The sequence below is a fragment of the Pseudophryne corroboree genome, chromosome 7 (assembly GCF_028390025.1).
Source record: "Pseudophryne corroboree isolate aPseCor3 chromosome 7, aPseCor3.hap2, whole genome shotgun sequence".
Taxonomy (NCBI): Eukaryota; Metazoa; Chordata; class Amphibia; order Anura; family Myobatrachidae; genus Pseudophryne; species Pseudophryne corroboree.
Genome location: NC_086450.1, coordinates 24,633,970 through 24,649,267, shown reverse-complemented (window position 1 = coordinate 24,649,267; position 15,298 = coordinate 24,633,970). Strand labels below are relative to the sequence as shown.

Below are 15,298 nucleotides of genomic sequence, written 5' to 3'. Positions count from 1 at the left end.
CCCGCAGTACCAGACAGGACAAGTGCTGGGTCCACCAGCTGGCTGACATTTCACCGGGGTGGGCAATAAGTGGCCCTCCAGCTGCTGTTGAACTTTCAGGGCATGCTGGGATGTGTAGTCTCCCAGCAGCTGGAGGGCAGTTTATTGCCCACCAGTTTCAGAGCATTTGAGTCCTGCACTCCATATCGGTTCCCCAGTATAAGTGTCCAGAACCAACAAAAACAGCATGAGCCCTATACAGAGGTCTTGTCACTTAATAAACCCCCCACTGAGGGTTGGGTACGGAATCCCCACCATCAGAATGCCAGCAGCAGGATCCAGATGGTGGCAATGCGGCAATCTTAGGCGAGTATTTTAAGGGTAACCCCCACTCACCCCCCACAGCCCAACCCTAACCTTCCCCTTGGACAGCCCTCCCCTCCTCCTCTCTCGCAGCCTAACCCTAACCCTCCCATCCCTAAATCCTAACAGTCCCCTTTGGTAGCCTAACCCTTACCGTCCACTTCCGTAGCCTAACCCTAACCACCCCCTTCAACTGCCTAACCCTCCCCTCCCGCAGCCCAACCCTGCCTCTCCCCCCTCCTGCAGACTAACCCTGACCCCCCCCCCCCACCCCGTAACGCTTAGCCTCCCGCAGCTTAACTCTAACACTCTCTCCGCATCCTAACCTGCCCCTCCCCTCCAGCATCCCAACCCTCCCCCGCCGCAGCAGTCATCCCCTCCTCTGCAGCCTAACCCTCCTCTCCCGCATACCAACCTTATCCCCCCCACCCATGCAGCAGCCATCCCTTCCTCCTCCTCTGCAGCCTAACCCTAACTTTCCCCAACCCGCAGCCTTAGCCTCCCCCCTAACCCTTGTACATACCGCTTCAAATTGCCAGCATTTACACCCATCGGGATCCCGCCACCGGTAATCTGACAGTAGGGATTGTGACCATCCCCCCCCCCCCCAATTCAGATATAACATTGATAAAAATAAAAGTCAAATAAAACATCTTATAAAGCTGTATTTCAGGTCCCTCGCCCTCCACTAGGTCTCAGCTGTGATACGTTTCATGGCTGACCCGTTACCCATCCCCAATCAGATACACACCCAGCCACCGGAGAGTTGAGCCGCCATGTAGTATTACAGGATAAGAGTGAGGCACGGTGAAGGTGCCTCGCCCACTACTACCGCAGCAGAGAGGACACAGCCCTGCGGATCTACAGGGAGGACAATAAAGAACTAGAGGGGCCAGCTGTAACATGTTGACACCGCCGCGCCCGTTCTGACAGGTCCACACAGGACTCCAATCACACAGTAAGCAGGCACCATCTCACCCCTCTGTCTACATACCGCCGCCTTCGTGTACTCTCCAGTCGCCAGCGACCCCTGAGAACTCATCTCTGCGATCACCAGGCAGCCTCTACCCAAAGCATCGCCAACCTCTTGCAGCCCTTGTACCACTCCAGGGCCGGGCACCGCGTGGGCATTCACCACGTCAGCCCAAGACGAGATTCTGTAGATACCACCTGGGGAAAAAAAATAAAAATGGAAGAATTCCGGTCACCGAGTACGCACAGGACAGCCGGTTACGATGCATTTATAAAGGGTAATTACCCGTGTACTGGGATTTCACAGTGTTCCCAATGTCGGCAAACTTCCGATCCTCAAATAAGAGGAAGTCGTGTTGATCTGCGAGGGCTCGGAGCCTGGAGGCGACCTCAGGGGTGAAGTCTGATAAAATGTCCACGTGAGTCTTTAGCATACATATAGAAGGTCCCAGCTCTGCCGCCAGCTGGAGGAGACCTGCAGAGTCTGTGACATCTGCTGATACGCAGAGATTACTCTCCTTCTTCTCCATAATGGCCAGGAGTCGCTTTGCCAGCGGGTGCGTGTCCGGGAGGGCAGCGCGGGAGGAGTAGCTCATGGCTGCGCCGGGTTTCCGGACTGCGAGTGCTGCTGGGTGGATGACCTGATTCTCTAAGATGAAGCGTCTCACATCCTCCACCAACTCCACATCCACCTTCCCCAGCTGGTGCAGAATGGTGAGGAGCTGTGTCAGGGTGTAGATGGAGTGCAGCCTGATGCCATTCTCTGCCAGCCTCTCCCTGCCACCCTGCTCTCGATCCACCAAGACGATGGCATCGGTCACCTGGAGACCCTCCCTCCGCAGCACCTCTACTGTCTCCAGGACACTAGACCCGCTCGTCACTACATCCTCAATGATCAGACAGGTCTCTCCAGGGGTGATTGTTCCTTCAACCAGACGTTTGGTTCCTGTAATACAAGATACAACCAAGGTAAAGGTGGATCTGAGCATTTATACCTGGGAGCAGAGACGCAGCTGCACCCTACAACAAAACTAGTGTGTACATTCATACTGTCACCTATAGCTCCGGACGGTGACAGGAAAAAGCTTATGTAAGTGCAACAAGTGTGTACATTCATACTGTCACCTATAGCTCCGGACGGCGACTGGAAACTGCTTATGTAAGTGCAACAAGTGTGTATATTCATACTGTCACCTATAGCTCCGGATGGCGACTGGAAACGGCTTATGTAAGTGCAACAAAACTAGTGTACACATTCATACTGTCCCCTATAGCTCCGGATGGCGACTGGAAACTGCTTATGTAAGTGCAACAAGTTTGTACATTCATACTGTCACCTATAGCTCCGGACGGCGACTGGAAACTGCTTATGTAAGTGCAACAAGTGTGTATATTCATACTGTCACCTATAGCTCCGGATGGCGACTGGAAACGGCTTATGTAAGTGCAACAAAACTAGTGTACACATTCATACTGTCCCCTATAGCTCCGGATGGCGACTGGAAACTGCTTATGTAAGTGCAACAAGTTTGTACATTCATACTGTCACCTATAGCTCCGGACGGCGACTGGAAACTGCTTAAGTGCAACAAAACTAGTGTACACATTCATACTGTCCCCTATAGCTCCGGATGGCGACTGGAAACGGCTTATGTAAGTGCAACAAGTGTGTACATTCATACTGTCACCTATAGCTCCGGACGGCGACTGGAAACTGCTTATGTAAGTGCAACAAGTGTGTACATTCATACTGTCACCTATAGCTCCGGACGGCGACTGGAAACGGCTTATGTAAGTGACCTCCGGTATGCAGAGCCTGAGGTAATTCATCAGACAAGCTATTGTGCACAATACCGTAATAAAGGTTGTGATTGGTTGGGGAGGAGATTGATCAGCGCCCATGTGACTAACCATTTCAGGTTGTAGAGCTGTAGGGGGCAGCATTGCTGCGGTACAGGTAGAAGTCAGTGTGGGGGCAGGATACAGTGTAGACTATTGTTATGTAAGTGTTATACAAGAGGAGCATCAGCCAGGACTAGAAAACAACGCTCACAGGGTAATACACACTCAGAGGACAGCTGCATGATCCGCAGTACATCCAAACGCACCGTAGTCTTTGGCCTCCTTCCTGCGGATTAGCATTGGCAGCAGGTGGGTAGAGCAGACAATGGTGGCCAGGGGGAGAGCGGTGTAGGGGACCCCACATACTGAATGGTACTGGAGCCCGGCAACCTGGGCTGTGCGGTACAGAAGCTCAGCGACCTGCAGCGGGACAATGAGGTGATAAGACAATTATTATATGAAACCTTTCCATGCACCGATGTCACTGCCCACAGGCAAAGCCCCCGTGAGGCCCTGATCACATGATTAAAGTCCAAAACTGGTAAATGGTGACTGGCAAGATGGAACCTAGTCTGTGCTCCAGCAGTAGGGGATATAAGGAACCAGACCCTTCCCCTGATTATATCATTACGTAGACCAGGCCTGGCCAACGTGTAGCTCTCCAGCTGTTGTGCAGCTAAAAGTCCAGGAATGCTTTACCAGCTCATCAGTGGGAATGTAGGATGGGACTTGTAGTTCCACAACAGCTGAAACCACAGTTTGGCCTGGCTTAACTTAAATCATAGAGCCATGTGGTGACTTAATACCCAGAATATTTTACCGTGAGGATAGGACACAACATACAAGTGTAACATAAAACAAAGCAAGTGACACGTATGTGGTGACAACTATATATCCGTCATGCAGCACCCTTCTAACCCCCACCAAGACCCCTCCACAGAGTGCTCCCCTCTGCACAACGACCTCTCCCATCTCCTCTAAAGCTCCCCCAACAAGTAGGGATGGCCACAGACGATTGAAATCATTGATGGTGTATGGCTGATGGTAACTACTTTTTACCATCGAGAACCAGATAGTTTCCCGCCATCGATGTTACACGGCAACCGAATATATTTATTTCCCCCCCCAAGGCGTTCGGACAGGGAGCCTAGCTCCGCCCCTGATACCACAAAGCCCCACCCCCGAGCTCCTACTGGCCTGCGGCTCGTGGTACACTAAAGCAGGTGTGACCATTGGTGGGTGAAACCGTCAACGGTTCCCTTCCAGATGGTTTCACACCATCATAGATATCCATGAATGGTACCATCGATGCATTGCTCCCCCTCCCCCCCTCTATTCCAAAGCTCCCCTCTATACTCATTTAGCCAAAGGGTTCTATTGCACTAGGCCTTATTTATTAAATATCATGATATAGCCCCTATTGTCACATTTCCGTACTCTTGGATGTATTTTAAAGACGGGACGGCAAAAGGGGGTGCTGCCACCGACCTGTTTGGTACGAATTAACACATAGAAGAGAGAAGTCCGCATCATGCGCACTGAAGAACAAAAACTATACCAGTTTTAAAATGTCAGTATTTATTAGGTCATTTTAAAATTGTAATATCTATTTAGGTTTACATGTAGACCGTGAAATATAGGTTTAAGCAATGGTGAAAAGTGAACTAAAGAAAATTAAATGCGAGTTTAAAATCGACTGTGTACCGAGTCGTGTCCGTCTTTTATTTCTAATTTATGGCAATCCGACTCGTTATCGCCTCTCCAGTGGTATAGTAGTGCGGGTGATGCTAAAAGAAAGGACCCAAAATATACTAAGGGTCTCCGTAATACCCCTTTCACATCAAAATCCCAGGTCTGACCCAGGATTTGGAACACGGTTCCAAGCTGGGCGAGACCCGGGACTCCCCCCCTTTACACCGCAGTATCGATACAGGATATTCCCAGATTGGCACCGTACCTGGTAGATGACGTGCGCAGTGACTCCCAGTGTGGCTGGTCAGGTCTGCCATGCTGGAAACGGGTACCGGGTCGGATGACTCAGCTTACCAGTTTACACCGTCTCCTACCCCGGGTGTTACCCGTGTCCAACCCTGTACGCAAGCCGGGTTGAATTCCTGGGAAGATGGAGCCGGCATTTTAGAGAAGGAACCTTTCACACCGCCTGCAATCCCGGGATTTTGCAGGCTCCCGTACAAAATGCTTGTATATTTCAGGCGGTGTAAAAGGGGTATGAATTAGGTGTTGGAATACAATCTTTCTGGCAAATTATTGGGTGTATTCCTTTACCTGAGGTGGTTCATTTATTGTCAAAATAAAGATTTATTTCTCCTTCATCAACTAGGGGCCACTGGAGTGCAGATACAATGGGGATATAGTAGGCAGTAACTGGGAGCTGGCACTTTAAATTTATAACCATGTGAATAGCTCCTCGCCTACTATGTCCCCACTCCAAGCCAGTCTTATAGGCCCTACACACATGCCGATTTTCTGAAAGATATGAACGATCTCGTTCATAAATGAACGAGAACTCGTTCATATCTTTCAGTGTGGAGACTCCAGCGATGAACGATGTGCGGCCCCGCGCTCGTTCATCGCTGGTCTCCCGTCGGCTGTGCATGCAGGCCAATATGGACGATCTCGTCCATATTTGCCTGCACTTCAATGCAGTGAAACTTCACTCCCCCCGTCACTGCCCCCCCGCCGCCGGGTCGCTCGTCGGCCGTATCGGCCGTCGGGCACCTCGGCGGCGCATCGAGATATGTGTAGGGCCCCTTAGTCTTAGTTTAGTGCCCAAGGGAGCTGGTTCACTTGGGTCTTCTCTGAAGAATATTTATTTATTTTTAATTATTTTTCTTTCTTGCACGCAGACTGGCAGCTCTGCCACTGCCAGTCTGCACCGTGGGAGCTGCCAGCAGGGTCCCATCGCAGCTGCGTGCGGCTCGGGATGGGCCCTGGCTGAAGGAGACACTGAGCTCTCCGGAGACTGGCCGGACACCGCTGCGTGCGGCGCGTGTCGGGGCCGCTCTGTCTGCAGAAGATTCTGGCAGCAAGGCAGCGGTGAGTATGAGTGGCTGGACACAACTGCGTGCGGCGCGTGTCGGGGCCACTCCATTATCCTGCAGAGCCGTGGACTTCCAAGCAACAGCGGTGAGTACAAACGCTCCTTCCCCGCTCGGAACTCTGTCCACCGGCCTCCGCTCATATTGCAGGCAAGGGAACACCCTTTAAAAATACTTTTTTCAATTTGGCGCCATTATAGAGGGGGTGGAGCTTAATCCCGCTCTGCACTGCGGGTTCAGCACCCCCCAGCTCGACCCCTGTTAGATGCGCTGCAGGTTGTAAGCCTAGTCCTGCTCTGTACAGCGGGTTCGGCACCTTCCCCCGCTCCCCAGCCGCGGCTCTCTTCGCCGGCGGGGGATGCAGGGCGCCCTCCGCTCTGATGGTTTTAAAGATTTAAAATGGGCGCCATAGTGTGTGTGTGTGGGGGGGGGGGGGGGCGGAGCCTAGTCCCGCTCTGTACAGCGGGTTCGGCACCTACACCCACTCCCCGGCCCGCTTCGCCGGTGGGGGATGCAGGGCGCCCCCCACTCTGATGGCGCTGGAGGTTTTTAAGAGTTAAACGGTGCGCCATAAGGGGGGGGGGGGGGGGGCGGAGCTTAAGCACGACAGAGGACCTCAGCTCCCGGCGGCTCTGCACACTCTGGCCATTTCCTCTACTTGCTGTGTAGTTTTTTCCCAGTAATTACAAGGTAATATTAACTTCACAGTGTTCCCTTGACAATTTTTTACCGCGCTAGCGCAGTTGATTTTAAACATAGGTGCCATAGCGGGGGGCGGGGCTTAAACCAGACTTCGGCCTTTAGTCACTGCCCCATTGTCCAAAGGGGCCAGTACTGTTAATTAAACACGGAGCCCAGTTATGCTCACTGAGTATTTAATGTTCTAATAACGTATATAGTGGTTGCAGCCGGCAGCGGCTCACAACTCCCACCGCAATTTATTATAATAACATGGACATCCAGGTACAGACCGGGGGTTCACGTCCCACATAACTTCACCTCGCCACATCAAATTTTCCCCGGCTTTTCTCACAGGCTGGCCACCATTTTGGGCAACCAGCGGATCTTCTGAGAAACATGTATTGCACCTGTTCTTCCCAATTTAGCAGTACTCTACATACAGGGCGGGTGTTACCTTCCCTTTATTATTCCTTGGTTTCACTTGGTACTATTGCTGTTTGTAATTTGGGGACGGTGTGTGGCATCAGACAAATAGCTGCTGTGGCTCGGTACGCTTATAGCGGGGACATCTGACGACAGAGGAGGGAAACGTGTGTCACTGCACGTTGTAGTGCAGAGAGTACATAGGGCTACGCTTCTTTAACTCTACTTTTCTCTTTTCATTTAACTAAACGTAACACCCAGGACAGTCAGAGATTTCCCTGTGGTGTGAGGTTTGTGCGGTGGAACCATCTGCTCAGCCCTCAACGCAGCTGCAGCACACTCCTGTTTGAACAGCTCGGCTTATGCAGGTAAGGTCATTGTTAACCAGAGACCACGTCCGTCATTTCTCTTCTCCAGGTTTCTATAAGGAGCTTGCTAACCTCCAGGTTACACGACTGCGGATGAGAGGCCTCTCTTGGAGGAGGCGATAGATGTCCAGAATACTGATGACGTTGATTTTCGGTGGAGTCTGAACCAGTGTCTCAGGGTATCGAGGCGCTTTTTTACAGCAGTTCGTCTGGTGCAGCAGGTAAAGGAGTCAGAACTGGACACTTCAGGTTCCTCGGGGTTCGGCGCCAATGAAGAAATGACAGCGACTTTTCCTGTTTCGGATGAGCTGGAGATGCTTTGGTCGGCGGCCTGGAAACATCCGGATGCACACTTTCAGGTATCAAACAATGTTTGTTTTCCTATCCTTTCCCCGCAGATAGCAGGAAACTATATGAGACCTCTCCAATTGTATACCCTCGATGTATCGCTGTCCAAGAAACTGCCGGTTCCTGGTGCAACCTTGCTGAAGGAGCCGTCTGAGAAATATGCGGCAGCAGGGGTTCTACCTTGTCCGGAACAGGTAGGTTGTGGAACATTTGTCCTCTGGGTTACAGGATGGTTTGCATCAGGATCAACTGATTCCGTGGGCAGATCAGAGTCACGATTCTGCTTTATGTTCTTTTGAGGTCTCCAAGGACGTCTTTAGACTCGGAGCCTGAATTTCCGCTTGGCCTGTCTTAACCCGACGACCTTTATGGCTGCAACAGTGACAGGCGAATATTGAATCCTATTGGACAGCAGAGGCGTGGTTCATTACGGGTCTGGTCGGGAAGGATCCACTTTTCTTTCCCCTACTGCTGCTTCAGCTCCAAGACGGACCTATACCGGTCTTTCCTTTGGATCTTTCCGTGCCCTTTCCAGGTTTCGAGCCCATGACAGGGGCGGTATCTCTGTCACCAAGGGATGTAAGAGGCAGAGGTTCAGCATCCGACCAGTCTTGTTGTAGGTCCTCCAACACACCCACCGCAGGTCGGACCTCCCTCCCACATGGGAGAACCCAGGGTGGACGCATGTCTGTGGATTTTCTGGGAGGCCTGGGTATGCTTGGGTTAGGTTTCTCATTGCTGGCGGTTACATACTCGATTTGGAGTCCAACCACCTCAGTGGTCCCTCACCACGGGTCTGCCGGTTTCCAACGACGAGAGTCGTAATGCAGGCGGCATTCCAGATGCTTCTAACCGCAAGGGTGCGGATCCCTCTTTCTGCACATCATTGGGTTTTCTCAGGCCTTTGTTTTTTTCAGTGCCGAAGCCAGATGGCTCGGCCAGGCCTATTCTGAACTTAGAATCCCTTCAGTCTGTGATTGCTAGTTTGGAGCAAAAAGGCGTTTAGGCGTCCTTAGTCATCAGTGATGCCTGTTTACTTCCATTGGGTTTCCTCATCGGGCTTTTCTCCGATTCGTAGTACAGAATATTCATTTCCATTTTCAGACCTTTCCGTTCGGTCTCTCTTCCGCTCCCACCGTGTTCATGAAGGTCACAAGATGGCTCTACTTCAAAGGCAGGGAGTGAGGTTTGTTCCCTAACTGGACAATCTAATGCTGGAAGAACACTCTGCAGATTAGGTTGTTTCTGAATATCCGGAGGATCCAGGATCTTCTGTTTCGACACGGGTCCCATTTATGCTCCTCGTACTGTTTTCTGTTTTTAGGGATGGTTCTCAACTCGGTCCGTCAGAGGACTTTTCCTTCTTCGGGACCAGTTCCCCTCTCTCTTCAGCCATGTGCGGCGCTGAGAGAGGTCACCTACATCCTCCTCTGAGCAGAGGATAACAGTCTTCATTCCAGATCAAGGCGCCAGGTCAGGCACCCGGGTGAGTGGACATTCCCCGGAGTTTTGTCAGCTGGTCCGCTGTTGGCGGAGAACTCGGATCGACCTCATGGCATTCCGACTGACTCTTTAACTGCCCCTTCATTACTCTCGGGCGAAAGCCCTGGCGGCGGTAGCCGTGGATGCCCTCACGGCTCCTTGGAGCTTCTGGTTAGTCTATCTTTCCTCCTTTCCTGTTACTACCTCAATTTCTGCAACGCATAAAAGGGAAAATGCGCGCTAGTCCTCCCGGTGACTCCAGTTTGGCCGCGCAAGACTTGGAAATCCACCCTGCACCTGTTGTCAGTAGAGGAGTCTTGGCTCCTACCTCTACGGGAATGTCTACTTCAATAGGGTCCTTCTCTTTGTTCAGTCTTACACAGGTTTCGTTTAACGGTGTGGCTGTTCACGAAACCTTCTCAGAAGGAAGGAGTTCCCTAGTTCGGTTATACCTACAGGGCCCCGATTTCGGAAGTCAGTTACCTCGTCTCACTTTTGGAAACTTTATGCGGCCTGGTGTGGATAACGAGGGTTTTTCCTTTCGTTTTTTTCATTTAGCCGCCTTCTTTGGTTTCTCTGGGTGGTTTGCTCGGCTGCGCTTCGACTAGATTGACCTGAGTTTCAGGTCTCTGCTCTTTCGGTTTTCTTCCAAAGGTGATTAGTCTGATGGCCGGAAGTTCTGGCTTTCTTGCAGGAAATACTCTACTGGCAACCCCCCTTTTTCTAATAAGGTTACAGCTGAGCTTCATACTCAGCTGTCGTTTCTTCCAGGGGTGATGTCCGCTTTTCATATAAATCTGACACTTGTGTTTTTTCGGCCCTCTCGGCGGTTTCACCGGATTTGTGACCTTTGGATGTTGTCAGGGCTCTCCGACTCTCTGTACAAAGGTCTTCGGCTATTCGTCAAATTGAATTCTTCTTTGTTCTGTACGATGCTCCCGTCCTAAATGGCCAGGGTCCCAACAGCTGTTGGGTCATTGGATACGTCTGACCATCAGACAGTCTTATTTGGCGGTTGCTCGAGAGCCTCCGTTTTCCTTTTCGGGCAATCCACAAGCTCTGGAGGACCTTCGGGGCGGCTGCCCAGGGGGTTTCCGTAAATGTTTTATGTTGCGATGCCGCATAGTCGGGACATTTGACTGTGTCACAGTTTGGCCGAGCATTTTTTGCAAGACTCTCAGCGCTCTACCTCCCGTCTTGGGAGCTCTGGGACGTCCCCATTGTATCTGCACTCCAGTAGCCACTAGTGGATGAAGGAGAAATCAGGATTTTGGTACTTACCGATAAATCCCTTTCTCCGATTCCACAGGGACCACTGGACGCCCACCCAGCGCTGTTTCCTCCTTCTACACTTATCGGGTTGCATGTCACTGTGTGACTGCACGTTTTGTTCCGATAACCCTATCACTATGTTTCCAGGTTTCCTTGGTATTATTTTGTTTTAGTTGGCTTAGCAAACCTCCTCTACTTTGACGTTGGTCTTTTTCAGCTCTCCCCGGGCACAGTTTTGACTAGACTGGCTTGGAGTGGGGACATAGTAGGGGAGGAGCTAGTCACATGGTTATAAATGTAAAGTGCCAGCTCCCAGTTACTCCCTACTATATCCCCTTTGTATCTGCACTCCAGTGGCCCCTGTGGAATCGGCGAAAGGGATTTATCGGTAAGTACCAAAATCCTGATTTCTAAAAAGTATTATATACTTATTTGGCAAGTGGGACACTGGCTAATAAAGGCGATCTTAAGTCCTGCTCCGTATAACCAGCTATTACTATGTTATGTCCGTGAGGTTAATTCTAATGATGGTAATTGCTATTAATCACAATATATACCCAATTATACTGGCACTGGAGAAGGTCCTGAGTATTATGGGTTGGTTGAGGGTATCTAGTGTCCTGCACCCGTTCATAACTCTTAATAGATCAACAGACACTGGAGGAGATACTCACTATTGTGTGTCCTGATAACATTCATAGCTCATAACAGATTAGTGTTCATTCTAGCACCCTGCACCTTTCAAAACACGTGCAGTTCCTCTTTCCTGCCAGGGGTGTCACTCTCTGCTCTGTATCACTACACTAAAATACAGACCAGAATGTGCTGAGAAGCACCAGAGAGTGACACCCCAGGCAGGAAAAAGCAACTGCACTTTTTTTTGAAAGGTGCAGGGTGCTAGAATGAACGCTAACAGATCAATAGACACTGGAGGAGTCACTATTGTGTGTCCTGATTACATTTCCAGCTCTATGCTGATATTTTAATCATATCTAGTTCAATTTTCACTGCAGAAGATTAATTTCAGTGGCTTTTCCAGTGTTTACTTTTGTTGCAGTTGATACTGCCACACGTTTAAATGTAGCTACTCCGATATACCGCTTTTACACCGCGAGCTTGTATCACGTGTTACTGCACATGAGCGTGCATAGCCCGTGTTGCCGTTTGGTGTGAAAGGGCCCAGCTGGAATAATACGGATAGAGTGACTCGGTATTCCAACTCGGGTAGTTTGTAGGGTTGGACATAGGTTTTACCCGGCAAGCTTTGCTGTGTAAACGGGGCTCCCGTTAACAGTTTATGTACGGGCGGCGCTTGGAGATTACGAGCGCTGCCCCCAACACGTCACCAACCCGGTTGGAAAGTACAGCGGTGAGGGGTCTGAGACGGGTCGCGCCCGGGAAGCTCCCATGTCGTATTATATATCCGTGGACACCGAGGAGGTTATCCCCAATTACGTGTCTTTCATATGTTCTTCATTTTATCCCGTATTCACTTGATGGTATCTATCTAAACAGTCACATTAGAATCATTTTATCCAAACAGGTGCTATGGAATCAGTGCTCCGGCTGTGTTACGTATTCACTGGAGTAGATTTACGAAGTCAGGAGTTTTTTTTTTTTTTTATTAGAACTGGTGAGGTTGCCAATAGCAACCAATCAGATTCTATCTTCTAGAAGCCGCTAGATAAATGTTAAGTAGAATCTGATTGGTTGCTATTGGCAACCTCACCTGTTCTTAAAAAAAAAAAAATCATAAAAAACCTCCCACCTTAGTAAATTTACACCACTGCTGGGTGTAACATTGGGCGGCTGTCTTGCTTTTCCAGACGCTGGAGATAATGCGCACTAGGTTACGTCTGTAAACCTAAATAGATATCACAATTTTAAAATGACCTAATAAATATTGAAATTTTAGAACTCAGTTTTTGTTCTTCAGTGTGCCAGATACGGAGTTCTCTTTCTTCTATGTGTTAATCCCCTCTGAGACGCCCCCCCCCCTCTCCTCCAACGCTCCCCCCACCAAGACCCCTCCATCTTCTCCAATACTGCCTCACTGACACCCCAACCCCGCTACTCACTCAGAGACCCCCATCCCTTCCTTCAATCCTCCAGCTCCACCCCCTTCTACTTAGACAGTCCCCCACCACACTCAACCCATTCAGGGAGACCCCACCAAATCCAATAACCCCATCCCCCCTTACATAAGACTTAATCTTCTCATTACATAACCTGGGTCCCCCCATGCTCCCACTACTCAGTCAATAGCCCCACACTCAGGAATCCCCATCCTCCCGGTACTCACTCGGGCCCCCCCCCCCCCCTCCCCTACCATTACATACCCAGGGTCCCCGTCCCCCCCCATCCTACCATTACATACCCAGGGTCCCCGTCCCCCCCCATCCTACCATTACATACCCAGGGTCCCCGTCCCCCCCATCCTACCATTACATACCCAGGGTCCCCGTCCCCCCCATCCTACCATTACATACCCAGGGTCCCCGTCCCCCCCATCCTACCATTACATACCCAGGGTCCCCGTCCCCCCCATCCTACCATTACATACCCAGGGTCCCCGTCCCCCCCATCCTACCATTACATACCCAGGGTCCCCGTCCCCCCCATCCTACCATTACATACCCAGGGTCCCCGTCCCCCCCATCCTACCATTACATACCCAGGGTCCCCGTCCCCCCCATCCTACCATTACATACCCAGGGTCCCCGTCCCCCCCATCCTACCATTACATACCCAGGGTCCCCGTCCCCCCCATCCTACCATTACATACCCAGGGTCCCCGTCCCCCCCATCCTACCATTACATACCCAGGGTCCCCGTCCCCCCCATCCTACCATTACATACCCAGGGTCCCCGTCCCCCCCATCCTACCATTACATACCCAGGGTCCCCGTCCCCCCCATCCTACCATTACATACCCAGGGTCCCCGTCCCCCCCTTCCTACCATTACATACCCAGGGTCCCCGTCCCCCCCATCCTACCATTACATACCCAGGGTCCCCATCCCCCCCATTACATACCCAGGGTCCCCGTCCCCCCCATCCTACCATTACATACCCAGGGTCCCCGTCCCCCCCATCCTACCATTACATACCCAGGGTCCCCGTCCCCCCATTGCATACCCAGGGTCCCCGTCCCCCCCATCCTACCATTACATACCCAGGGTCCCCGTCCCCCCCATCCTACCATTACATACCCAGGGTCCCCATCCCCCCCATCCTACCATTACATACCCAGGGTCTCCGTCCCCCCCATCCTACCATTACATACCCAGGGTCTCCGTCCCCCCCATCCTACCATTACATACCCAGGGTCCCCCCATCCTCTCAGTACTCACTTAAGCCCCTCACTCCCCCACCTGGTTGAGCAGCGCCGGGTGGGACACGATCACCCTCAGATCGAAGTACACCGGGGAGGTGATGCCGCTCTTCAGCTGGAAACGGCCGAATTTCACCGCCCGGACCCGGTGCAGCTGCTCAGCCAGAGACTCCATGGCAGACACGTGCTGCAGGCGACGCGCTGCGGTGACGTCATACCCCAGCGCCCGGCGCTAACACTAGCGATGTCACACACCCATGTGACCATCCGTCCCCATTGGGGGGGGGGGGTCAGTTTTCCCGTCTCTCCCACTGCTGCATAGTTCCCACACATGTTACTGTCTCCCCTGCATAACGCTGACATGAGGTACGGTCACCCTGTGCCCTGGCTGTACCACCCCCTGCTGCCCTGTGCCCTGGCTGTACCACCCCCTGCCGCCCTATACCCATACTTGCCTACCTGACCCTCTCCATGAGGGAGAAAATGCTCTGTTCTTGGACTTTCCTGGTAATGTATGATTGCCATCACCTGTGGTGAGCTGGGTAATTGATAAGAAAGGTGTTTCACCACAGGTGATGGCAATCATACATTACCAGGAAAGTCCAGGAACAGACGATGCTGAAGTTAAGTTAGCTTCTTATTCACTTCTTATTCGAACTCCAGCTTCTTATTCAGATCATTCAGTTTTGCAAGGGTTAATGAGTCTTGGGTAACAAATTTGACACCTGAAATCAACAGAGTAGGTTCCCTTACATATGACCCGCTTGTATTTCGCCTGGCTCAACGCTGTTTTGGGCATGAAATACACTGGCAAAGTGGGCACACATACCATATTTCTCTAACGTCCTAAGTGGATGCTGGGGACTCCGTCAGGACCATGGGGATTAGCGGCTCCGCAGGAGACAGGGCACAAAAGTAAAAGCTTTAGGATCAGGTGGTGTGCACTGGCTCCTCCCCCTATGACCCTCCTCCAAGCCTCAGTTAGATTTTTGTGCCCGGCCGAGAAGGGTGCAATCTAGGTGGCTCTCCTAAAGAGCTGCTTAGAGTAAAAGTTTGTTAGGTTTTTTATTTTCAGTGAGTCCTGCTGGCAACAGGCTCACTGCTACGAGGGACTTAGGGGAGAGAAGTGAACTCACCTGCGTGCAGGATGGATTGGCTTCTTAGGCTACTGGACA

The 15,298-nt window shown here is 51.4% G+C and overlaps 1 protein-coding gene across 3 annotated transcripts in view; it reads right to left on the bottom strand.

Moving 5' to 3' along the window:
- The window catches only part of UMPS (uridine monophosphate synthetase), a 36,060-nt gene extending 21,054 nt beyond the window's left edge, over positions 1-15,006 (bottom strand). Inside the window, exons 1-4 of one of the 3 annotated variants that reach the window (XM_063932765.1) lie at positions 14,953-15,006; positions 3,423-3,576; positions 1,601-2,260; positions 1,337-1,512 (exon numbers count right to left, since the gene is read on the bottom strand). In XM_063932765.1, the coding sequence (XP_063788835.1) occupies positions 1,337-1,512; positions 1,601-2,260; positions 3,423-3,576; positions 14,953-14,955 (993 nt within the window). In that variant the 5' untranslated portion in view covers positions 14,956-15,006. Of the gene's footprint in view, positions 1-1,336; positions 1,513-1,600; positions 2,261-3,422; positions 3,577-14,142; positions 14,391-14,952 lie in introns of those variants that run through there. The other 2 variants (XM_063932764.1, XM_063932766.1) reach the window with 2 other exon arrangements.
- Positions 15,007-15,298: the final 292 nt, after the last annotated feature.